The following is a 26,081-nucleotide window of genomic DNA, read 5'->3' as shown; positions in this document are numbered from 1 at the left end:
GTGGTTTTATTTTGATAGTCAGCATGATAACAACCAATCTAGGTGGCTTTATTTTGATAGTCACCATGATAAGCCATCCTGGTGATTTTATTTTGATAGTCAGCATGATAACAACCAATCTAGGTGGCTTTATTTTGATAGTCACCACAATAACAATCCATCTAGGTGGTTTTATTTTGATAGTCAGCATGATAACAATCAATCTAGGTGGTTTTATTTTGATAGTCACTCTGATCACCCATCCTGGTGGTTTTATTTTGATAGTCACCATGATAACAACCCATCCTGGTGGTTTTATTTTGATAGTCTGTCCACTAGAAAGCTGCATGTAAGAGGTTTTATTACAAAAAACAACCAACAGCCACAACTCGTTTCCCGTTTCCATGGAAACAGACATTTTCAGAACGTTTAACTTCAGATTGATCAAACGATGCGTCTTCACTGGAAACGTTGTATAAACGTGTTTAACTAGCGATTATCCGGGATGCTAATAGAAACGCTAACGTGCTCCAGCGACGGCGTAAAAGACGAAAGTCTCCCCGTATCGTTTCTCCTCGACGTGGTTCGTCCACCGTCGTCGTGCCGACAGGAGACCAGAGTGAAGACGAAGCGACTCACAAAGCAGAGACGCTGGATCGGGACCGGAAAACCCTCCTGGGACGAGGTCCGGTCCCGGGACGAGGTTCGGTCCCGGGACGAGGTCCGGTTCTCCGACAGCCGCGGCGTCTCCGGCGCCACACGATCCCAGCGTCTTGGTTCACGACCCAAAAGCCGAGGAGTCGCCGGCGGCGGCGTTCGGCCACAACGAGCTTCAAAGGTACAACATTGCGACGTTCAGGCTCTGCCGAGTCTGAGCAGCGGGGGGCAGCACTGAGCCACACAACATGGAGGAGGAGGCCGAGGCTCATGACACCACCTGGTGGAACAATGTGGAATTACCAGCAGAAACAACCAGGGATCTGACTTTATTTCTGTTCAAGGAATCTTTAGAGTTTTGACATGTTGTACCTCCAAGGCGGCGGAATTCCAGTGGAATCACTAGCGGAGGTCTTCCAGCGGTCGCAGGAGGAAACGTGTGCAGAGAATCAAGTCCACGATTGTTTCTTTCATCAGTGACAAACTGTCGTTTCAGGTTCAGAATCGACTGTTTGTTCAACTAATCGCCGCCTGTTTCTACCTGTTGGTTCAAACCAGATGTTCCCAGAAGCTTCGATCCGTCACCCAAATAGAGAATCACCGATCCAGATGTTCTACTTCTGATACCGATACCAGAATGTGGATATCTGCTGATCCCGATACCAGAATGCGGATATCTGCTGATCCCGATACCAGAATGCGGATATCTGATGATCCCGATACCAGAATGCGGATATCTTCCGATACCGATAACAGAATGCGGATATCTGATGATCCCGATACCAGAATGTGGATATCTGCCGATACCAGAATGTGGATATCTGCCGATACCAGAATGTGGATATCTGCCCATACCAGAATGCGGATATCTGCTGATCCCGATACCAGAATGCGGATATCTGCTGATCCCGATACCAGAATGCGGATATCTGCTGATCCCGATACCAGAATGTGGATATCTGCCAATACCAGAATGTAGATATCTGCCGATACCGATACCAGAATGTAGATATCTGCCGATACCGATGCCAGAATGTGGATATCTGCCGATACCAGAATGTAGATATCTGCCGATACCGATACCAGAATGTGGATATCTGCCGATACCGATACCAGAATGTGGATATCTGCCGATACCAGAATGTGGATATCTGCCGATACCAGAATATAGATATCTGCCGATACCAGAATGTAGATATCTGCCGATACCGATACCAGAATGTGGATATCTGCCGATACCGATGCCAGAATGTGGATATCTGCCGATACCAGAATGTAGATATCTGCCGAATACCGATACCAGAATGTGGATATCTGCCGAATACCGATACCAGAATGTGGATATCTGCCCATACCAGAATGTGGATATCTGCCCATACCAGAATGTGGATATCTGCCCATACCGATACTATTCCAATACCGGAGCTGTTTGCTATTTTAGTTCCATGTGGACAATGTGGGGTCTGAGTGACGTCATAGTCTCTAATAAACTAGTTCTACCTTTAAAACCTCACAATCACTTTATTAGTCCTGGAGAAATTCTTTATCAACGCAGTAGAAACTCAATGTTTCCAGTGTTTGTGGTGTTTTCAGTGTCAAATCTGTCTCAACAGCAACACGTTGCCATAAACAGCAGGACAGCACAGTGCTGCCACACTAGCCTGCTGGCCGGCTGCAAACTGTGGACTGGATTTCCTGACTGGCTCCTCCACGTCTCACTGGGACCCGCCTCCCTCCAGGAAATCCAGTCCACAGTTTGCAGCCAGCAGAGCAGCAGTGAAGCAGACGAGGCTTCATGGATCGGAAAACTCTGCTCTGTGACCGATGTCGGTATCGGAACCGGCGCCTGATACCGGATCGGACCGAGTCCATCCCGAGTCGCGAACATAAAGAATCATCACAACTGTGGTCAGCGTTCAAGTGTATTCCTGCAGCGGGAAAACCGACGGACGCCGGAGCGACGACGTGGAGGCTGAAGGAGACGGAGGCGTCGCTCACGATCCCACCGGAGTCACGTGACTGTTCTCCAGCCTTCACGGGTTCTGGGGCTCGAGGGGTTAAAGGGCCGAGGAACGCCACAAAGCAAAGTGTTGAAAGGCAGAAACCAGGAGGAAGGAGGACGTCTGTCCATCGTCTGTCCATCGTCTGTCCACCGTCTGTCCATCAGGGAGGAGAAGCTCCAGGTGGAAAGTGCATTAGGAGACAACAAACCTATTTGTGTGTTCGGTAGGGCGGGTACAGACAGTAGGGCGGGTACAGACGGTAGGGCGGGTACAGACAGTAGGGCGGGTACAGACGGTAGGGCGGGTACAGACAGTAGGGCGGGTACAGACAGTAGGGCGGCAGACGGTAGGGCGGGTACAGACGGTAGGGTGGGTACGGACGGTAGGGCGGGTACAGACAGTAGGGCGGTAGACGGTAGGGCGGGTACAGACGGTAGGGTGGGTACAGACGGTAGGGCGGGTACAGACAGTAGGGCGGTAGACGGTAGGGCGGGTACAGACGGTAGGGTGGGTACAGACGGTAGGGCGGTACAGACGGTAGGGCGGGTACAGACAGTAGGGCGGTAGACGGTAGGGCGGTACAGACGGTAGGGCGGGTACAGACAGTAGGGCGGTAGACGGTAGGGCGGTACAGACGGTAGGGCGGGTACAGACGGTAGGGCGGGTACAGACGGTAGGGCGGGTACAGACGGTAGGGCGGTACAGACGGTAGGGTGGGTACAGACGGTAGGGTGGGTACAGACGGTAGGGCAGTACAGACGGTAGGGCGGGTACAGACGGTAGGGCGGTACAGACGGTAGGGCGGGTGCAGACGGTACAGACGGTAGGGCGGGTACAGACGGTAGGGCGGTACAGACGGTAGGGTGGGTACAGACGGTAGGGCGGGTACAGACGGTAGGGCGGGTACAGACGGTAGGGCGGTACAGACGGTAGGGTGGGTACAGACGGTAGGGTGGGTACAGACGGTAGGGCGGTACAGACGGTAGGGCGGTGCAGACGGTAGGGCGGGTACAGACGGTAGGGCGGTACAGACGGTAGGGTGGGTACAGACGGTAGGGCGGGTACAGACGGTAGGGCGGTACAGACGGTAGGGCGGGTGCAGACGGTAGGGCGGTACAGACGGTAGGGCGGTACAGACGGTAGGGCGGGTACAGACGGTAGGGCGGTACAGACGGTAGGGCGGGTGCAGACGGTAGGGCGGTACAGACGGTAGGGCGGGTACAGACGGTAGGGCGGTACAGACGGTAGGGTGGGTACAGACGGTAGGGCGGGTACAGACGGTAGGGCGGGTACAGACGGTAGGGCGGTACAGACGGTAGGGTGGGTACAGACGGTAGGGTGGGTACAGACGGTAGGGCGGTACAGACGGTAGGGCGGTGCAGACGGTAGGGCGGGTACAGACGGTAGGGCGGTACAGACGGTACAGACGGTAGGGTGGGTACAGACGGTAGGGCGGTACAGACGGTAGGGCGGTACAGACGGTAGGGTGGGTACAGACGGTAGGGCGGTACAGACGGTAGGGCGGTACAGACGGTAGGGCGGTACAGACGACCTCCAGCCTCGGCCAGGAAGTATTTACATCTGGTTTTAGTAGCAGTAGTGTTCTTCAATATCTCCACACAATTCTTAATGTACAGAAAAGTACAGGACTCCACGTCTGTCCACGTCCCCGGGGGGGGGGGGTAATAATGTTATGGGGGGGCAGCGAGGCGGTGGGGGGGGTCATCATGTCTCTGGAAGCTGGTTGATGTCCGTCAGGTCGGTGTCGTTCAGGATGATTCTGATCCGGTCCAGAGAGTCCGCCTGTCGTATTCGTTCCAGCTGGACCTGCAGGGGGCGCCACACACTCCTTACTCCACCTTACTCCACCACACACCTTTCGCCACCATACACCTTCAGTACAGAGACCATGCAGGGCAGGTTGACGTTGCAGTACCTCCGGCAGCCAGAGGGGGCGGTGAAGACACCAGAGGAACCAGACTAACCGTTCTGCTGGAGAACCAGTCCCATGATCCAGCTGAACTACCCACAACGTAGTTCTGAAGGGTTCCTGAAGACCAGTTCCACAATATATCTAATATATCTAATATATCTAAGATATCTAATATATCTAATATATGTAATACATCTAAGATATCCAATATATGTAATATATCTAATATATCTAATATATCCAATATATCCAATATATGTAATATATGTAATATATCTAAGATATCTAATATATCTAATATATGTAATATATCTAAGATATCCAATATATGTAATATATGTAATATATCTAAGATATCTAATATATCTAATATATGTAATATATCTAAGATATCCAATATATGTAATATATCTAATATATCTAAGATATCCAATATATCCAATATATCTAATATATGTAAGATATGACAGAACCAGAGTTAAATGAAGTCTTCAGCCTCACACATTCAACACTTGTTCTCACTCTCAACAGAGAAATGTGGTTTTCATGTGGGTTCCAGTCTTGAGGTGGTCCCAGTGGGGGGGGTGGGGGCGTTGACCTTTGACCCCCGAGGAAACGCCCCGACCCTCCTGGAGAGTCACTGAGCTGAGACTCTGTCTAGAGACGGTCACAGTCTGACGGTAGAACCTGAACCTCCGGACCTCTTCAGTCTGGAGCTTCAACACACTGGAGGACCAGAGGCCTGCAACGCCCCCCCCCCCCCCCCCCCGACCCCCCCTGACCCCCCCCCCCCCCCCGACCCCCCAGAGGTTCACCTGGAGAGTCTGAGACAGTTTGACGAAGTCCTTCTGGACCTGCTCACTGACGTCCAGCTCCGTCTGCAACCGCTGAGCCTTGTTCTTCTCCTCCAGGACCTGAGAGTCCAGAACCACCTGGGGACAGGAAGGACTGAGTCTGTCTGTCTGTCTGTCTGTCTGTCTGTCTGTCTGTCTGTGTGTCTGTCTGTCTGTCTGTCTGTCTGTCTGTGTCTGTCTGTGTCTGTCTGTCTGTCTGTCTGTGTGTGTGTCTGTGCGTGTGTGTGTCTGTGCGTGTCTGTGTGTGTGTGTGTGTGTGTGTGTGTGTGTGTGTGTGTGTGTGTGTGTGTGTGTGTCTGTGCGTGTGTGTGTGTGTGTGTGTGTGTGTGTGTGTGTGTGTGTGTGTGTGTGTGTGTGTTACCTTAGCAGAGCTCAGCTCTCTGAGTTGCAGTTCCAGGTTGATCTTCACACTGTGGAGGTTCTGGAGAGTCTCAGTCCTCTCTGCTAGGCGGCTCTGCAGCTACACACACACACACACACACACACACACACACACACACACACACACACACACACACACACACACACACACACACACACACACACACACACACACACACACACACACACACACACACACACACACACAGTGATGAGCCATGTGCTGCCCTCTAGTGGCCGGTGGCAGCAGGAGGTCACTGACCAGCTGGTTGTCTGTCTTCAGTCTCTGCAGCTCCGTCTTCAGGTTGGACAAAGACGCTGCAGGAAGAAGAGACGTCAGGTTCTAGAGGGTCCGTCTCTATCAGGACGGGAGGACAGGGACACTGTCTCTGTGGGTCCGTCTCTATCAGGACGGGAGGACAGGGACACTGTCTCTGCGGGTCCGTCTCTATCAGGACGGGAGGACAGAGACACTGTCTCTGCGGGTCCATCTCTATCAGGACGGGAGGACAGGGACACTGTCTCTGGGGGTCCGTCTCTATCAGGACGGGAGGACAGAGACACTGTCTCTGGGGGTCCGTCTCTATCAGGACGGGAGGACAGGGACACTGTCTCTGGGGGTCCGTCTCTATCAGGACGGGAGGACAGAGACACTGTCTCTGGGGGTCCGTCTCTATCAGGACGGGAGGACAGAGACACTGTCTCTGGGGGTCCGTCTCTATCAGGACGGGAGGACAGGGACACTGTCTCTGGGGGTCCGTCTCTATCAGGACGGGAGGACAGACACACTGTCTGACTGACGCTGGACCACTGAGGCTCCGCTCACATGGGTCAGGGACAACTGTTGTTGTTTATGTTGTTGTTTATGTTGTTGTTGTTGATTATGTTGTTGTTGTGGTTATTGGTGATGTTGATTATGTTGTTGTTGATGTTGTTGTTGTTGATAATGATGTTGATTATGTTGTTGATGTTGTTATTGTTGATGATGTTCTTGTTGTTGTTCATGTTTATGTTGTTTATGTTGTTGTTGATGTTGTTGTTGTCCATTACTGGATGACTCATGTGTTGAACAGTTGATCAGTTACTGATCTCCTATAAACACTTTAATATTATAAATTAGTTTTAGTTTTGTTTCAGGACTTCAAAATGTTTAACCTTTAACCAGAAGATCTAGAACGATGATGTCATAACATGATGATGTCATAAGGTGGTGATGTCATAACGTCCTGATGTCAAACTGATGTTTACCAGCAGAATCAACAAACTGAAGAAAACAACTGTTCAATGGAGGCAAACAGGAAACGTTTCATCAGGACCAGAACCAAGGCTGGTCCAGGTCCTGGTCCTGGTCCAGGTCCAGGTCCAGGTCTCACCCAGCTCCTCCTTGCAGCCTTCGATCTCCAGCTGCAGCGTCTCCTCCAGGTTGTCCTTCAGGCTCTGCTCCGCCTGGTTCTGCTCCTTCAGGAACAGGATCTCCGCCTTCAGCTTCTCCTCCAGGTGGTCTGAGGACGTCTGGAGAGACACTATGTCCCCCCGCAGGACGTCCACCAGCTCCTGCAGCTCCTGGGGACAGACAGGCCGTTACAGACCGTAGAGGACAGACCGTAGGGGACAGACCGTAGGGGACAGACGGGGCGCTACAGACCGTAGGGGACAGACGGGGCGTTACAGACCGTGGGAGGACGGGTTGGAGACATGAAGCAGTGAATGCAGACCATGAATCAGTGAATGCAGACCATGAAGCAGTGAATGTAGACCATGAATCAGTGAATGCAGACTATGAAGCAGTGAATGTAGACCATGAATCAGTGAATGCAGACTATGAAGCAGTGAATGTAGACTATGAAGCAGTGAATGCAGACTATGAAGCAGTGAATGTAGACCATGAAGCAGTGAATGTAGACCATGAATCAGTGAATGTAGACTATGAATCAGTTAATGTAGACTATGAATCAATGAATGCAGACCATGAATCAGTGAATGCAGACCATGAAGCAGTGAATGTAGACCATGAAGCAGTGAATGCAGACCATGAAGCAGTGAATGTAGACCATGAAGCAGTGAATGCAGACCATGAAGCAGTGAATGCAGACTATGAAGCAGTGAATGTAGACCATGAAGCAGTGAATGCAGACCATGAAGCAGTGAATGCAGACTATGAAGCAGTGAATGCAGACCATGAAGCAGTGAATGTAGACCATGAAGCAGTGAATGCAGACCATGAAGCAGTGAATGTAGACCATGAATCAGTGAATGCAGACCATGAATCAGTGAATGTAGACCATGAAGCAGTGAATGTAGACCATGAAGCAGTGAATGTAGACCATGAATCAGTGAATGTAGACCATGAAGCAGTGAATGCAGACCATGAAGCAGTGAATGTAGACCATGAAGCAGTGAATGCAGACTATGAAGCAGTGAATGTAGACCATGAATCAGTGAATGCAGACTATGAAGCAGTGAATGTAGACCATGAATCAGTGAATGCAGACTATGAAGCAGTGAATGCAGACCATGAAGCAGTGAATGCAGACTATGAAGCAGTGAATGCAGACCATGAAGCAGTGAATGTAGACCATGAAGCAGTGAATGTAGACCATGAAGCAGTGAATGCAGACCATGAAGCAGTGAATGCAGACTATGAAGCAGTGAATGTAGACCATGAATCAGTGAATGCAGACCCTGCAGACCCTCACCTGCACCGTCTGCGGCATGAGGAAGTGCTGCTGCAGCTGCAGCTGCAGGTGCAGCCGGTGTTTCCCCTGCAGGCTCTCGTTGTCTCTCTGCAGACGGTCCAGCTCCTCCGACACCGTCTGTCTGGACCTCAGCAGCACCGCCTGGAACCAGGACCACAACCCGTCACACCAGGACCAGACCAGGACCACAACCCGTCACACCAGGACCAGACCCCCCCCGTCAGACCCCCCCAGGGTAGAGTCCCTCCAGGAGACGAGGACAGGAAGTCTCTGGTCCCCAGAACATTGATCCCTGAAGGTGCTTTGGTCATAAAGTGGTTCTGAAGCGGTTCTACTGGACTCAGAGGAACCAGACGGTGAAGAAACCTGTTTCTGCTGGGACCAGATAGTAGACCTGTTCTGGTCTTCAGGCCGTCCACACGTCTGGGCCAGAAGAACCAGACCCAGAACCAGACCCAGAACTAGAACCAGAACCAGAACCAGAACCAGACCCAGACCCAGAACCAGAACCAGAACCAGAACCAGAACCAGACCCAGAACTAGAACCAGAACCAGACCCAGACCCAGAACCAGAACCAGACCCAGAACCAGAACCAGACCCAGAACCAGAACCAGACCCAGAACCAGAACCAGACCCAGAACCAGAAGCAGACTGGACGTTTCCATTCTTTCACAGACCAACCTGATGTTCCGGCGCAAGAAGTGACTGAGGTTGTAGGGTAAAGTGTGGCAGTGGGTTGTAGGGTAAAGTGTGGCAGTGGGTTGTAGGGTAAAGTGTGGCAGTGGGTTGTAGGGTAAAGTGTGGCAGTGGGTTGTAGGGTAAAGTGTGGCAGTGGGTTGTAGGGTAAAGTGTGGCGGCGCCCTGCTCACCATCTGCTCCTGGGTGCTGGTCTTGGCCTGGGCGAAGGCCTCCTGCAGGGCGCCGAGCAGCGCCTCCGACTCCTGGACCCGCTGCAGCAGCGCCGCCACCTGCAGGACGACACCGCGGCGTCACTTCTACTGCTGATCTACCGACACGCTTCTACTGCTGCCTGCTGATCTACCGACACGCTTCTACTGCTACCTGCTGATCTACCGACACGCTTCTACTGCTGCCTGCTGATCTACCGACACGCTTCTACTGCTGCCTGCTGATCTACCGACACGCTTCTACTGCTACCTGCTGATCTACCGACACGCTTCTACTGCTACCCTCTGATCTACCGACACGCTTCTACTGCTACCCTCTGATCTACTGACACGCTTCTACTGCTACCTGCTGATCTACCGACACGCTTCTACTGCTACCCTCTGATCTACTGACATGCTTCTACTGCTACCAGCTGATCTACCGACACGCTTCTACTGCTACCCTCTGATCTACTGACATGCTTCTACTGCTACCCTCTGATCTACTGACATGCTTCTACTGCTACCCTCTGATCTACTGACATGCTTCTACTGCTACCAGCTGATCTACCGACACACTTCTACTGCTGCCTGCTGATCTACCGACACGCTTCTATTCCGTCTGATAGTCTTCTATTGATACGAGGCGGTAATAAACTTCTCTCTACGCTAAAGTACGAAATATTATTAAAAACGGCTTTATAGTTGTCCTTAATTCGCATCGTCACTTCAAAGTGTCACCAGGAGCTTTGATCTTCCTCTATGAACCTGCTTTTCTCCTTGAAGTCCCAGGAAACAGAAATATCAGTGAATCAGACACGTAGAATGTATTTTAACTACTGCTGTCAACATGAAGGTGTTAATTGTGCAGATTCATGTAATAAGTTCACTACTTTGTTGTTGAAATATTAAACTTGTTGGACTTTTGCTCACATTTAAGTTTCTGTTGTTTGTTGTTTCTGTTTGTGGACATTTGAACTCGGAGACAAACAGTCTTCATTAAGCTGGAAGCAAATATCTCAATATATTAATATATAATATTGAACATAAATATACTAAATATACTCATACATGTGCTGAGTCGACATTAATTCCATGATTTTCCATAAATAAGTTGAGAAAATGTTATAAATGACTAAATTAATTACAGAAAAGGGTGAAACTAACTGGTGAATGATTTGAATCGATGGTCACCTTGGCCGTAGTTTCCTGGTTTCCTGCTCTGACTGCGTCCTCCAGACCTCGTCTCTCCGTCACCGTCCTGTCCAGCTCGTCGTTCACCTGACGGAGCATCACCTGGAGCTTCTTCACCTGGAGGACAGACAGTAACTACCACCTGGAGGACAGACAGTAACTACCACCTGGAGGACAGACACAGTAACTACCACCTGGAGGACAGACAGTAACTACCACCTGGAGGACAGACACAGTAACTACCACCTGGAGGACAGACAGTAACTACCACCTGGAGGGACAGACAGTAACTACCACCTGGAGGACAGACACAGTAACTACCACCTGGAGGACAGACACAGTAACTACCACCTGGAGGACAGACAGTAACTACCACCTGGAGGACAGACACAGTAACTACCACCTGGAGGACAGACACAGTAACTACCACCTGGAGGACAGACACAGTAACTACCACCTGGAGGACAGACAGTAACTACCACCTGGAGGACAGACACAGTAACTACCACCTGGAGGACAGACAGTAACTACCACCTGGAGGACAGACACAGTAACTACCACCTGGAGGACAGACACAGTAACTACCACCTGGAGGACAGACAGTAACTACCACCTGGAGGGACAGACAGTAACTACCACCTGGAGGACAGACACAGTAACTACCACCTGGAGGACAGACACAGTAACTACCACCTGGAGGACAGACACAGTAACTACCACCTGGAGGACAGACACAGTAACTACCACCTGGAGGACAGACACAGTAACTACCACCTGGAGGGACAGACAGTAACTACCACCTGGAGGACAGACACAGTAACTACCACCTGGAGGGACAGACAGTAACTACCACCTGGAGGACAGACAGTAACTACCACCTGGAGGACAGACACAGTAACTACCACCTGGAGGACAGACAGTAACTACCACCTGGAGGGACAGACACAGTAACTACCACCTGGAGGACAGACACAGTAACTACCACCTGGAGGACAGACACAGTAACTACCACCTGGAGGGACAGACACAGTAACTACCACCTGGAGGACAGACACAGTAACTACCACCTGGAGGACAGACACAGTAACTACCACCTGGAGGACAGACACAGTAACTACCACCTGGAGGACAGACACAGTAACTACCACCTGGAGGGACAGACAGTAACTACCACCTGGAGGACAGACACAGTAACTACCACCTGGAGGACAGACAGTAACTACCACCTGGAGGGACAGACAGTAACTACCACCTGGAGGACAGACACAGTAACTACCACCTGGAGGGACAGACACAGTAACTACCACCTGGAGGACAGACACAGTAACTACCACCTGGAGGGACAGACAGTAACTACCACCTGGAGGACAGACACAGTAACTACCACCTGGAGGACAGACACAGTAACTACCACCTGGAGGACAGACACAGTAACTACCACCTGGAGGACAGACACAGTAACTACCACCTGGAGGACAGACAGTAACTACCACCTGGAGGGACAGACAGTAACTACCACCTGGAGGACAGACACAGTAACTACCACCTGGAGGACAGACACAGTAACTACCACCTGGAGGACAGACACAGTAACTACCACCTGGAGGACAGACACAGTAACTACCACCTGGAGGACAGACAGTAACTACCACCTGGAGGACAGACACAGTGACTACCACCTGGAGGACAGACACAGTAACTACCACCTGGAGGACAGACACAGTGACTACCACCTGGAGGACAGACACAGTAACTACCACCTGGAGGACAGACACAGTAACTACCACCTGGAGGGACAGACAGTAACTACCACCTGGAGGACAGACAGTAACTACCACCTGGAGGACAGACACAGTAACTACCACCTGGAGGACAGACACAGTAACTACCACCTGGAGGGACAGACACAGTAACTACCACCTGGAGGACAGACACAGTAACTACCACCTGGAGGACAGACACAGTAACTACCACCTGGAGGACAGACACAGTAACTACCACCTGGAGGACAGACACAGTAACTACCACCTGGAGGGACAGACAGTAACTACCACCTGGAGGACAGACACAGTAACTACCACCTGGAGGGACAGACACAGTAACTACCACCTGGAGGACAGACAGTAACTACCACCTGGAGGGACAGACAGTAACTACCACCTGGAGGACAGACACAGTAACTACCACCTGGAGGGACAGACACAGTAACTACCACCTGGAGGACAGACACAGTAACTACCACCTGGAGGGACAGACAGTAACTACCACCTGGAGGACAGACACAGTAACTACCACCTGGAGGACAGACACAGTAACTACCACCTGGAGGACAGACACAGTAACTACCACCTGGAGGACAGACACAGTAACTACCACCTGGAGGACAGACAGTAACTACCACCTGGAGGGACAGACAGTAACTACCACCTGGAGGACAGACACAGTAACTACCACCTGGAGGACAGACACAGTAACTACCACCTGGAGGACAGACACAGTAACTACCACCTGGAGGACAGACACAGTAACTACCACCTGGAGGACAGACAGTAACTACCACCTGGAGGACAGACACAGTGACTACCACCTGGAGGACAGACACAGTAACTACCACCTGGAGGACAGACACAGTGACTACCACCTGGAGGACAGACACAGTAACTACCACCTGGAGGACAGACACAGTAACTACCACCTGGAGGGACAGACAGTAACTACCACCTGGAGGACAGACACAGTAACTACCACCTGGAGGGACAGACACAGTAACTACCACCTGGAGGACAGACACAGTAACTACCACCTGGAGGGACAGACAGTAACTACCACCTGGAGGACAGACACAGTAACTACCACCTGGAGGGACAGACAGTAACTACCACCTGGAGGACAGACACAGTAACTACCACCTGGAGGGACAGACAGTAACTACCACCTGGAGGACAGACACAGTAACTACCACCTGGAGGACAGACAGTATCTACCACCTGGAGGGACAGACCCCCCCCCCCAACTGCACTGTCCCCCGGCTCTAAACAGGAAGTGAGGGTAGAGGACAGACCTGGTCCCGGGTGTCCGCCTCCTGTCCCTGGATGGCCTGCAGCTGCTTCTCGTAGTTAGAACACATGTCACAGCGCCGTCCCAGCTTCCTGCCGGCGTTCTTCACCTGGACACAACAACCACCTCATCATCATGACATCATCATCATCATCATCATCATGACATCACCATCACCACATCTGCTAATGCTGATTGGTTCTTTTGTTTTTCTGCTGCATGAATTATCTATCTATTATCACATGTCGGGAACTCACAGGATGTCATCTATATATATATATATATATACACACATGGCCCCCTGGAGGCGTGGCCTCTCTGGAGGCGTGGCCTCTCTAGAGGCATGTCCCCCTGGAGGCGATGCCTCTCTGGAGGCGTGTCCTCTCTGGAGTTGTGGCCCCCCTGGAGGCGTGGCCCCCTGGAGGCATGGCCTCTCTAGAGGCGTGTCCCCCTGGAGGCGATGCCTCCCTGGAGGCATGTGCCCCCTGGAGACGATGCCTCTCTAGAGGCGTGTCCTCTCTGGAGTTGTGGCCCCCCTGGAGGCGTGGCCTCTCTAGAGGCGTGTCCCCCTGGAGGTGATGCCTCCCTGGAGGCATGGCCTCTCTGGAGGCATGGCATCTCTGGAGGCATGGCATCTCTGGAGGCGTGTCCCCCTGGAGGCGTGGCCTCTCTAGAGGCGTGTCCCCCTGGAGGTGATGCCTCCCTGGAGGCATGGCCTCTCTGGAGGCATGGCATCTCTGGAGGCGTGTCCCCCTGGAGGCGTGGCCTCTCTGGAGTTGTGGCCCCTCTGGAGGCGTGTCCCCCTGGAGGCGCGGCCTCTCTAGAGGCGTGTCCCCCCTGGAGGCATGTCCCCCCTGGGGGCGTGTCCCCTGGACGCACCTCTTGCTGCAGCAGGTTCCACTCGGTGTCGCTGACCAGCCGGTATCCGGCGGGGGGGGGCGGAGTCGGGGACGTGGGAGATGCTGGACAGCAGGGAGGCCGTCTCCTCCTGCTCCGGGGTCATGGCCTTGATGGCCTTCTCCTGGTCCTTGGTCAGCAGGAAGTGGCTGGCCGGCAGCCGGATGGAGCCGAGGGACGCCGTGTCCCCCGGGACGCCGTCCCCCCCGCTGCAGTCGGCCCCCACCAGGGGCCCGAAGTCAGACTCCTCCAGGTGGCTGGCCGACTTGGCCTTGTGGTTGTGGCCCCCCAACCCCTGCTGGGGGGACGGCGAGGACCCCAGGCTGTCCGTGGACTGGACCCGTCTCAGGCTGTCCTTGAACGCGTCCACGGGACTGCCGGCGTCCAACGAGTGGAGGGAACCGTGGACACTGTGGCTGGTGGGAGGCTGGAACACAGGGGGGGGGGCACCGTCAGTGGGGGGGGGGGGGGGGGGGGGGGGGGGGGGAGGAGGGAGGAAGGGAGGAAGGGAGGGAGGGAGAGAGGGAGGGACGGCCACCGTCAGTGGGGGGGGAGGGAGGGGAGGAGGAGGGAGGAAGGGAGGGAGGAGGAGGGAAGGAAGGAAGGAAGGAAGGGAGGGAGGAGGAGGGAAGGAAGGAAGGAAGGGAGGGAGGGAGAGAGGGAGGGACGGCCACCGTCAGTGGGGGGGGAGGGAGGGAGGGAAGAAGGGAGAGAGGAAGGAAGGGAGGGAAGGAAGGAGGAGGGAGGAAGGAGGAAGGAAGGAAGGGAGTGAGGGAGAGAGGGAGGGACGGCCACCGTCAGTGGGGGGGGAGGGAGGGAGGGAAGGAGGGAGAGAGGAAGGAAGGGAGGGAAGGAAGGAGGAGGGAGGAAGGAGGAAGGAGGAAGGGAGTGAGGGAGGAAGGGAGTGAGGGAGGAAGGAAGGGAGTGAGGGAGGAAGGAGGGAGGGAAGGAGGGAGGAAGGACATGTCTCACCTCCTCAGCACTCAGGCCGAGGAACAAGTCCTCCAGAGGCTCCGTCTCTCCTCCTCCGTCCTCCTTCACTTGACTCAGTCTCTCCTTCTCGTCCTCCTCCTGCAGGGACAGACACAACCTGGTGTCCTCTGATTATCACATCCACGTCCCCCATGGAGCCACGTCCCCCATTGTCCCCCATGGAGCAATGTCCCCACTGTCCCTCATGGAGCCACATCCCCCACTGTCCCCCACGGAGCCATGTCCCCCATGGAGCCACGTCCCCCACTGTCCCCCATGGAGCCACGTCCCCCATTGTCCCCCATGGAGCAATGTCCCCACTGTCCCTCATGGAGCCACGTCCCCCACTGTCCCCCACGGAGCCACGTCCCCCACTATCCCCCATGGAGCCACGTCCCCACTGTCCCCCACAGAGCCACGTCCCCCATGGAGCCACGTCCCCCACTGTCCCCCACGGAGCCACGTCCCCACTGTCCCCCATGGAGCCACGTCCCCCACTGTCCCCCACGGAGCCACGTCCCCCACGGAGCCACGTCCCCCACTGTCCCCCACCAACAGTGAGTTGTTTTTCCCACCAGAGGACTAAAGTCACACTTTGCTGAGTCGTGAGTCCGGTGACCTTTGACCCTCCACACACTGAAACAAGGCGTGAACCCTGCAGCACCTGGTCCTTCTTCTTCATCTCCTCCACCTGACGGAGCTGCTCCGAGGACAGGACGCTCTCGATCCTCTGCATGTCCCTCATCAGGAGACGCTGCGACTCCAGGAACTGGTCGTTGGCTCGCTGCCAGGTGTGCTTCAGCTGGTGGTGCTGCTGGCGCTCCAGCTCCAGCTTGTGACAGACTGGGGGACAGAGACAGGGGGGACAGGGGGGACTCACCAGCTGGTCCAGGTCTCTAGTCCCTCTGGAGGAACTAGAGACCTCCAGGCCACAGGGACTCATTTTGAACAGGCTGCTGTGGAAAACAAACCTATGAGCCTTAAAATACAGTTTAAAAGAAATAAATGGATTGAGATTCGCTTTATTGCCACAAACACTGAGATCCAGGGTTGAACAGGAAACACAAGTTAAAGCCGACACGTGTCAAAAGCATTTCCCAAAATATTTATAGAGAATCTATAAATTGTGCAAAATATTTTTAATAGATAACTTTTTTTTTTTTTATCTCCCTCTCGCCACCGGGGGCGCTACAGGTGGAGTTTGAAGGAAGTACCGTCGTGCAGCTCCTTCCTCAGCTTCTCGGCGTCCTCCTGCAGCACAGACTTCTGGGTGTTCAGCACGGCCACGTACATCTCCAGGTCGGTGCGACACGACTTCTCCGCCTCCAGGACGTGATTCAGCTCCTTCACCTGACGGAGGAAAGACAAGGCGGCACAAGAAGAAACATTAAAAACGTGTCTGTCTGCAAACATCTGGAAGAAACATTAAAAACGTGTCTGTCTGCAAACATCTGGATGAAGTCCCTCTGTTCCTCCGACGCTCCTTTGACCCACGGGGTCAATTATATCCAGAGTAACTTAAATAGTTATGGAACAACTATATACATACTTTTTTTTTTTTTAATCGTTGAATGAAATAAACGAGGGGTCGGTTACATTATTTCAGGTGCTGGGGGGGGAGGGGCAGTCTGAGACCCCCGCACTAGAGAACCCACTCATGCATGATGCCCCATTAGAGGATGGATTGACCCCATGTGCCCCCCCCCCCCCCCCACTGACCTTGGAGGCCTCCAGCTCCTTCACTCGCTCCTCGGCGGAGGAGAGTTTGGTCTTCAGGGCCGAGATCTCCTGCTCCATGGGCATCACCACCGAGCGCAGCTTCTCAGCATCTTCCTGGGCCTGTGGGGGGGGGGGGGGCACACCCTCCTTACTTATATATACACACATATGTTTAAATAGAAGAAAATGAAGCAGATCTGGAAAGAAATCTCAAGAAACAACATTAACATGCATTGAAAGAAGAGTTGAAACTCAATTAATTTACCTGAATCATTCAGGGATTTATCACTCAACACATTCTAGTCACGTCTACATGTTTAAGGTAAGGTAAGGTAAGGTAAGGTAAGGTAAGGTAAGGTAAGGTAAGGTAAGGTAAGGTAAGGTAAGGTAAGGTAAGACTAGACTAGACTAGATAAGACAAGATAAGATAAGATAAGACAAGATAAGATAAGATAAGACAAGATAAGATAAGATAAGATAAGATAAGATAAGACTAGACAAGATAAGATAAGATAAGACAAGATAAGACAAGATAAGATAAGATAAGACTAGACAAGACAAGATAAGATAAGACAAGATAAGACTAGACTAGACAAGATAAGATAAGACTAGATAAGATAAGATAAGATAAGACAAGATAAGATAAGACAAGATAAGATAAGATAAGATAAGATAAGACAAGATAAGATAAGATAAGATAAGATAAGACTAGACAAGATAAGATAAGATAAGACAAGATAAGATAAGATAAGATAAGACTAGACAAGACAAGACAAGATAAGACAAGATAAGACAAGATAAGACAAGACTAGATAAGATAAGATAAGACTAGATAAGATAAGATAAGACTAGATAAGATAAGACTAGATAAGATAAGACTAGATAAGATAAGACTAGATAAGACTAGACAAGACAAGACAAGACAAGACAAGACAAGACAAGACAAGACAAGACAAGACAAGACAAGACAAGACAAGATAAGATAAGATAAGATAAGACAAGACAAGACAAGACAAGATAAGACTAGATAAGATAAGATAAGACTAGATAAGACTAGACAAGATAAGACTAGACAAGATAAGATAAGACTAGATAAGATAAGATAAGACTAGATAAGACTAGATAAGACTAGATAAGATAAGATAAGATAAGATAAGATAAGATAAGATAAGATAAGATAAGATAAGATAAGATAAGATAAGATAAGATAAGATAAGATAAGATAAGATAAGATAATCCTTTATTTCACAAATGTTCTGCAGCAGCAGAATAAAAACTCACAGTGGAAGAACAAACAATGAAAGGAAGCAGCAGTAGAAGAACGTGAGCACCTTCTTCATCTCGTCCTCCAGGTTCTCCTCCTCCTGGCCCTCGCTCAGCCTCCTCCTCAGCTCGCCCATCTCTCTCTCCACCGCCTCGCGGTACTGGTTCCACTGGGCCCGCTCCTGCTCCAGGCGCTGGTGGAACTGGACCTCGTACTCACACACTGTGTCTGGGGCCACAGGGAGAGGGGGAGGAGTCAAACGTCTGGAGGGGAGGAGTCAAACGTCTGGAGGGGAGGAGTCAAACGTCTGGAGGGGAGGAGTCAAAAGTCTGGAGGGGAGGAGTCAAACGTCTGGAGGGGAGGAGTCAAACGTCTGGAGGGGAGGAGTCAAAAGTCTGGAGGGGAGGAGTCAAACATCTGGAGGGGAGGAGTCAAACACCTGGAAGGGGAGGAGTCAAACGTCTGGAGGGGAGGAGTCAAACATCTGGAAGGAGTCAAACGTCTGGAGGGGAGGAGTCAAAAGTCTGGAGGGGAGGAGTCAAACATCTGGAGGGGAGGAGTCAAACACCTGGAGGGAAGGAGTCAAAAGTCTGGAGGGGTGGAGTCAAACATCTGGAGGGGAGGAGTCAAACATCTGGAAGGAGTCAAACGTCTGGAGGGGAGGAGTCAAACATCTGGAAGGAGTCAAACGTCTGGAGGGGAGGAGTCAAAAGTCTGGAGGGGGAGGAGTCAAATGTCTGGAGGGGAGGAGTCAAACGTCTGGAGGGGAGGAGTCAAACGTCTGGAAGGAGTCAAATGTCTGGAGGGGGAGGAGTCAAACATCTGGAAGGAGTCAAACGTCTGGAGGGGGAGGAGTCAAACGTCTGGAAGGAGTCAAACGTCTGGAGGGGAGGAGTCAAATGTCTGGAGGGGGAGGAGTCAAACGTCTGGAGGGGGAGGAGTCAAACGTCTGGAGAGGGAGGAGTCAAACGTCTGGAGGGGGAGGAGTCAAACGTCTGGAGAGGGAGGAGTCAAACGTCTGGAAGGAGTCAAACGTCTGGAGGGGAGGAGTCAAACGTCTGGAAGGAGTCAAACGTCTGGAAGGAGTCAAACGTCTGGAGGGGGAGGAGTCAAACATCTGGCAGGAGCACCGCCAAGGTTCAACAACCCCCCAGACACTTCAAGGCGTCGTCGTGGAAACGGAGCCTCGCTTAGCCAGTGTCACTTTAACTGTCTAGTCTGTGCAACAGTTCTATTCTATTCTATTTGTACTTTCTGTCCTTCTTTCTTGTGTGACGGAGGCGTTTCAGCTTCCTGCTGCACCTCCGTCACTCTTTCAGCTCCTCGTCTACAAACACCTGAAACTCTTCAAATTAAAACATTTTACTGACCGTGTGGAAAATGAAGCACAAGTTGGTCCGGAACATATTTACATGAACTTGACCTTGATCACTGAGACACAAGATGAAAGGGAACTTTTTGTGTCCCTTTCTCCAGAACCTCCAGAAGACAGAGGTTCTAGTTGCTGGGTCAGATTATGGAATTCATTAAAGAACACATTAAAATGTTCTCAAACATTAAATACATTTAAAAATATGTTTAAGGAGATGCAGATGGAGGAATATAAAAATGTTTTACTTGCACGTTGCAATGGGGAAATGTGTTTTGTTTTCTAAATAGTTCAGATGATTTTTAAACAATCTTGTTGACTGGATCACCGTCGTTTATGGTCGTCGACTGTTATTCAAAGGGGCGTGAACAATAAGAGACGTCTTCATCGTGCTCCTGTCCACATTAATGTACCGCCACAGTCAAACGTGAACATGGTTGAATAAATAAATGAATGAATGAATGAAAGGAAATCTTTGTATTTTAGCTTCACGGTGGCAGAACCTGCCACGTCCTTCTCCACCACTACTGACTGGAACCACAATCTGTCTCCGTCCCAGGAATGGCTGACTGTGCAGGAAGGCGAGTTGGGCGGAGACCTTTCATGATGGCCTGCAGCGACGCCACCTCCTCCTGCCACTGGCTGCGGACCTGGTCCAGGGCCTCCTGCTTGGTGTTCTCCGACACCGTGGCCACCGCCTTGATGGTCTCCATGTCCGCCTGGGCCTGGCTCAGCTGGTTCTGGACCGAGCTCAGCTCCGACTGAGCTCCTTCCAGGGCCGACGTCTGTCTCTTCAACTCCTCTGGGGGACGAGGACGGAGACAAAACAAGAAACACAATGTGAAGGACAGTTCCCAACCAGGTAACTTTACCCAACTGGTCTTTTACATTCATGGACAATTTATTCATACATCTTTGCAGAAATGAGCAATAAAGCAAGAAAGTCAAAGTTATTATAATTCGAGGGCACACACAGTTTAACTTAAAATAATTTTTAATTAAATCAAAAATAATGTAACAATTAAACTAATATCCAAATGAATCAATTCATTATTTATTAATACTAAAGTGGGGCACCACCAGAGGATCTGGAGATAGCTGATACCAAAACATCCGTCTGGTTTGGAACAAGCTTAATAATTCTGTGTAAAATTAAACATCTTCAATAACACAGAAGGTGTGAGAATTCTGAATTCTGCCCTGCGGTGTAGAGAGGGAGTCCCTACCTTCCTTCATCCCCCCTGCAGTGTAGGGAGGGAGTCCCTACCTTCCTTCATCCCCCCTGCAGTGTAGAGAGGGAGTCCCTACCTTCCTTCATCCCCCCTGCAGTGTAGGGAGGGAGTCCCTACCTTCCTTCATCCCCCCTGCAGTGTAGAGAGGGAGTCCCTACCTTCCTTCATCCCCCCTGCAGTGTAGAGAGGGAGTCCCTACCTTCCTTCATCCCCCCTGCAGTGTAGGGAGGGAGTCCCTACCTTCCTTCATCCCCCCTGCAGTGTAGAGAGGGAGACCCTACCTTCCTTCATCCCCCCTGCAGTGTAGAGAGGGAGACCCTACCTTCCTTCATCCCCCCTGCAGTGTAGAGAGGGAGTCCCTACCTTCCTTCATCCCCCTGCAGTGTAGGGAGGGAGACCCTACCTTCCTTCACCCCCCCCCCTGCAGTGTAGAGAGGGAGACCCTACCTTCCTTCACCCCCCCCCCTGCAGTGTAGAGAGGGAGACCCTACCTTCCTTCATCCCCCCTGCAGTGTAGAGAGGGAGACCCTACCTTCCTTCACCCCCCCCCCCCCCCTGCAGTGTAGAGAGGGCGTCCTTACCTTCCTTGGACAGGTAGAGCTCCTTGAATTTGGCTCGTTTCTGGTTGAACTCGGCCTCCAGCTGCTGCTTCAGCCTGATGAACTCGTTCCTCTCCTGCTCTAGAGCCGCCACTCGCTGCTGGAGCACATCTGGAGGAGGAGCCACACAACACACACGGATCAATCAACTGAGGATCAATCAACTGAGGATCAATCAACTAGGATCAATCAACTAGGATCAATCAACTAGGATCAATCAACTGAGGATCAATCAACTGAGGATCAATCAACTGAGGATCAATCAACTAGGATCAATCAACTGAGGATCAATCAACTAGGATCAATCAACTAGGATCAATCAACTAGGATCAATCAACTAGGATCAATCAACTAGGATCAATCAACTAGGATCAATCAACTAGGATCAATCAACTGAGGATCAATCAACTAGGATCAATCAACTAGGATCAATCAAGGCTCCAGGAAAAGAAACGACAAGAAGCAAATAGAAAAGACAAAGACTGAACAGGAGAAGAAAAGACAAGATGGAAGAAGAAAGACGGCCTTGGAATATTTTTGTCTTATTGATTCTCTTTATATCTGCACATGTATTTCTTCTAGTTTTGTCCCTCCTGTGACGCCATAGCTTCGTTTCTGTACGTCGTTCCTGATTTCACACCTCCTGGTCCATTTCTGGTCGCACTGGTTCAAACTGGTTCAAACTGGATCAAACTGGTTCAAACTGGTTCAAACTGGTTCAAACTGGATCAAACTGGTTCAAACTGGATCAAACTGGTTCAAACTGGTTCAAACTGGATCAAACTGGATCAAACTGGTTCAAACTGGATCAAACTGGTTCAAACTGGTTCAAACTGGATCAAACTGGTTCAAACTGGATCAAACTGGTTCAAACTGGTTCAAACTGGATCAAACTGGATCAAACTGGTTCAAACTGGATCAAACTGGTTCAAACTGGTTCAAACTGGTTCAAACTGGATCAAACTGGTTCAAACTGGTTCAAACTGGATCAAACTGGTTCAAACTGGATCAAACTGGATCAAACTGGTTCAAACTGGATCATTTTACTGGAGGATTCATATCAATTCCAGCTGTTTGTGTCAGTTTTAGGTCAAAGGTCTTCGCCACCTCACGTGATGCTTTTAGGGGATTTTTGCATTTTACTCCATTTTTTAATCATTTTCTGATTTTCTGAGGATCAAACCTCGTTTCAACTCTGTGGTTGTTTCATGCCTCTCTCTCTCTCTCTCTCTCTCTCTGTCTGTCTCTGTCTCTCTCTCTATATATATATATATATATAAATAAATGAGCTGATGATGAAGACTACAACGATGACGATGATGATGATGATGAAGTGGCTCCTGATCTGCGGCTCCTCCTGTGAATCAGTCCCACCTTTCACATAGAAATTGTCGGTAGTTCCCAGCAGGGAGTTTCCACAACGTCAAGGACAGAAAACGACCCTAACAGCAGGATGAAGGCGGCGCCCTGCAGCTGCTCTCACGCCTCCAGGGCCGCCCGGCGCCGCTTCACGCTCGTGTTCCTCTCCTCCTTCATCACTACATTGCTAACGTCTTTCATTTTGCTGGTTTTATACTTTCTAACGACGGTTCTCTGCCGTTAACGCCAATCAGTTTTTATGTTCATTTTGCAGGAATCAGCTTGAGGTCAGACTTCATCCAGAATCGCACAGTTTTAGTCGTTTTTGTTGAACTATAGGACCAAAAGTAACATAAAAGTGATGAAAGTGAGAAACGAGCGACCAGATGAAAGAACGACGGTTGAGGTTCGGAGTTCAGAGCAAAGTGGCTCTGAAAGTGGGACTTATTTGACGACCCTCTGTCACCATGGCAACGGGGAAGCGCAACTTTTTTTTTGGCAGCTCCATCTCCATGGTAACGAGGAAACGCACCTCCCGTCTCCATGTAAAACGGGGACGTGCACAACTTTTAGACAATGCTGCTGCACGTGTGAGTCGTTTAGGTTCTAAAACTAAACAAACAGGCTCGATGCTTCGTTTTCTGCATTTCTGCCCCAAAAAAAAAACGCACGTCGTTTTCTGAACGTTGCTGAGTAGATGGAGCCTAAACGACCACGGAACGATGAAAGTGAGTAAAAAGAGGCGAAACGCTGGACGATGCTTCGTCACAAAATGACATTTGCTTGCGGAACATCTGCAAACAGCTGCAGGTTGTTCGCGTCACTTCCAGCGTGTGTTTGTGATAAATAAGAGCACGTTGGCGGGGTAGCTCGTTGAGGATTCACCCGAGCAGTTTAGACTGGAGGTGGGGCAGCGGGGGGGGGGGGGGGGGGGGGGGGGGGGTCCCGGTGGCCGGGGGCTCCATCCCCGGCCTGCTGAGGCCGTGTGAGCCGCTCCAGAGGCGGACAGAACCGGGCCGGCCGGGAACCACAGGCCGGTGTCTGAGTCACGTCCGCCGGGCAGGAGGCTCCGGCTCCGCCACGCAGCCCCCCCCCCCCCCCCGGAGCTCCGGGACCGGAGCTCCGGGGGGGGGGGGGGCTGCGTGGCGGAGCCGGAGCCTCCTGCCCGGGAGGAGACGCGCCTCCGCGGCCGCAGGTGACACGTCGCCCCGGGGATGCTAACCGGCTAACGGAGGCCGCGGAGCGCCCGCTCGCCGCTCGCCGCTCCCGCGGCTGTCCCGTCCCGCCCCGCGCGCGGGACAGCCGCGAGGCGACGCGCATTTACCGTCGTGCTGGTCCGGCAGGGACGGTCCCCCGGCCTCCTCGGCCATGGCGTCCTGAGCGGGGCTGCCGGCGCGGAGCGGGACGGAGGGTCGGAGCTACGAGCGACCCGCACAACAGGCCATCGCGACCTGACGGGCGACTTCCGGTCCGGAGCTTCACAATAAAGTGGAGCCCACCTCCTGCCGACCGGCTCGACTTGTAAACGTGTGAGAAGGACATTGTTGGACGTGACGTCTGTGTTTAGGGACGAATTCACGGTTAATATTTGACTCAGTTACGAGAGATCCAGCAATTTCCACAGATTATGCTCTTATTCTGAAGGCGACATGTTGACTTCCTGTATGATAGCGCTGCATTGTGCTACCTTGTCTATTTTTGGGACGTTCTTCCAAAATATAAATGTTTTTACTTGAGTACTGTTTTCTTTTGATTATAAACAGAGAGTTCTAGAAACAATCGTCTTCTTCTTCAGTATTTTATTCTTTCTTTTTCTATTTTCAGCAGCAATCTTGAGAAAAGGAAAAAGAATGGGGTAGTTGCACATTCTTGGAACTGAATAAAAAAGAAAAATCAGCAGGGGAAGTTCTGAGATGGAAGAAACAGGAAGTTTATGTTCAGTTCTGATGAAGTATTGATATGAAACTCATTTTCATTTCTCATTTGACTCGATTACTTGTGATGTATTTCAAAATGTTATGATTTTGTGCTCCATAATGTGTTGTTATCTGATTCTTCCGTGTTTTTAGGATTGAATTACATCTTAATAAATATATCTCCTGTTTGAATTGTTGGGCACTTTGAACTGCATTATTATTATTATTATTACATGTGTTTTAATGGAATGTCTAGTTTCACAATAACCTTTTTTTTTATCAGAATTTCTTTCTAAAATGTGTCCTGAGTTTTCTCTGCACTTGAATATGAGTCCAGATGAACCTCCCAGAAAGAAAACCCTGAATAAATACAGCTTGAACTGCTAATATGGTTTTAACAAGATGTGGGGGAAAAGAATAAAATGCAAGATTGGCTAAAATATGTAAAGTTGTGTAAAGAAATGACTCAAACATCAGAAACTGCTAAAATAACTTAAACTTGTAAAATGTAACGTCTAAAAGTGAATAATGTGGGAAAACAACTTGTAGAGCTAAAAGTAGTCAGTAGATAGTGGCTCAAATGATTAAAACGTTTGAAAGTTAAAATCTCTCAGTGGCTGAAACCAGTCAAAACTGTTAAAACACTCAAATCCTTTAAAACGGCAAAAATAAACAAATTGCTAAAACGATTCTTTAAAAAAAGACTAAATGAAGAATAAATTAAAAAAAACTTGAACACTGATGTCATTAAAAATCAACAGTTTGGGATTTTAGCTTTTAACTGTCCTGCAGCTGAGGAGGAACAACGTGAAGCAGCGTGGAACAACGTAGAACAGGGTGGAACAGAGTGGAACAACGTAGAACAGGGTGGAACAGAGTGGAACAACGTAGAACAGGGTGGAACAGAGTGGAACAACGTAGAACAGGGTGGAACAGAGTGGAACAACGTAGAACAGGGTGGAACAGAGTGGAACAACGTAGAACAGGGTAGAACAGGGTAGAACAGGACAGAACAGGGTGGAACAGAGTGGAACATTGTAGAACGGGACAGAACAGGGTAGAACAGGACAGAACAGGGTAGAACAGCATAGAACAGGGTGGAACAGGACAGA

General features: G+C 50.7%; 1 protein-coding gene across 1 annotated transcript; it reads right to left on the bottom strand.

Annotated features, from left to right (window-relative positions):
• Positions 1-3,914: 3,914 nt before the first annotated feature.
• Positions 3,915-24,503, bottom strand: rabep1 (rabaptin, RAB GTPase binding effector protein 1). Its single transcript, XM_080508707.1, is given in 19 exon segments — positions 3,915-4,466; positions 5,388-5,504; positions 5,788-5,886; positions 6,070-6,125; positions 7,181-7,370; positions 8,504-8,644; positions 9,374-9,472; positions 10,586-10,702; positions 13,647-13,751; positions 14,522-14,579; positions 14,581-14,966; positions 15,512-15,610; positions 16,176-16,354; positions 16,726-16,861; positions 17,231-17,350; positions 18,562-18,722; positions 20,462-20,665; positions 21,677-21,805; positions 24,378-24,503. Coding segments are annotated over 19 exon segments (2,544 nt in total). The 5' UTR covers positions 24,424-24,503; the 3' UTR covers positions 3,915-4,364.
• Between the last annotated feature and the right edge of the window lie 1,578 nt (positions 24,504-26,081).

This window comes from Blennius ocellaris (genome assembly GCF_963422515.1).
Source record: "Blennius ocellaris genome assembly, chromosome: 14".
Lineage (NCBI taxonomy): Eukaryota > Metazoa > Chordata > Actinopteri > Blenniiformes > Blenniidae > Blennius > Blennius ocellaris.
The sequence above is the reverse complement of the archived record's forward strand: the minus strand, read 5'-3'. Positions and strand labels throughout refer to the sequence as shown.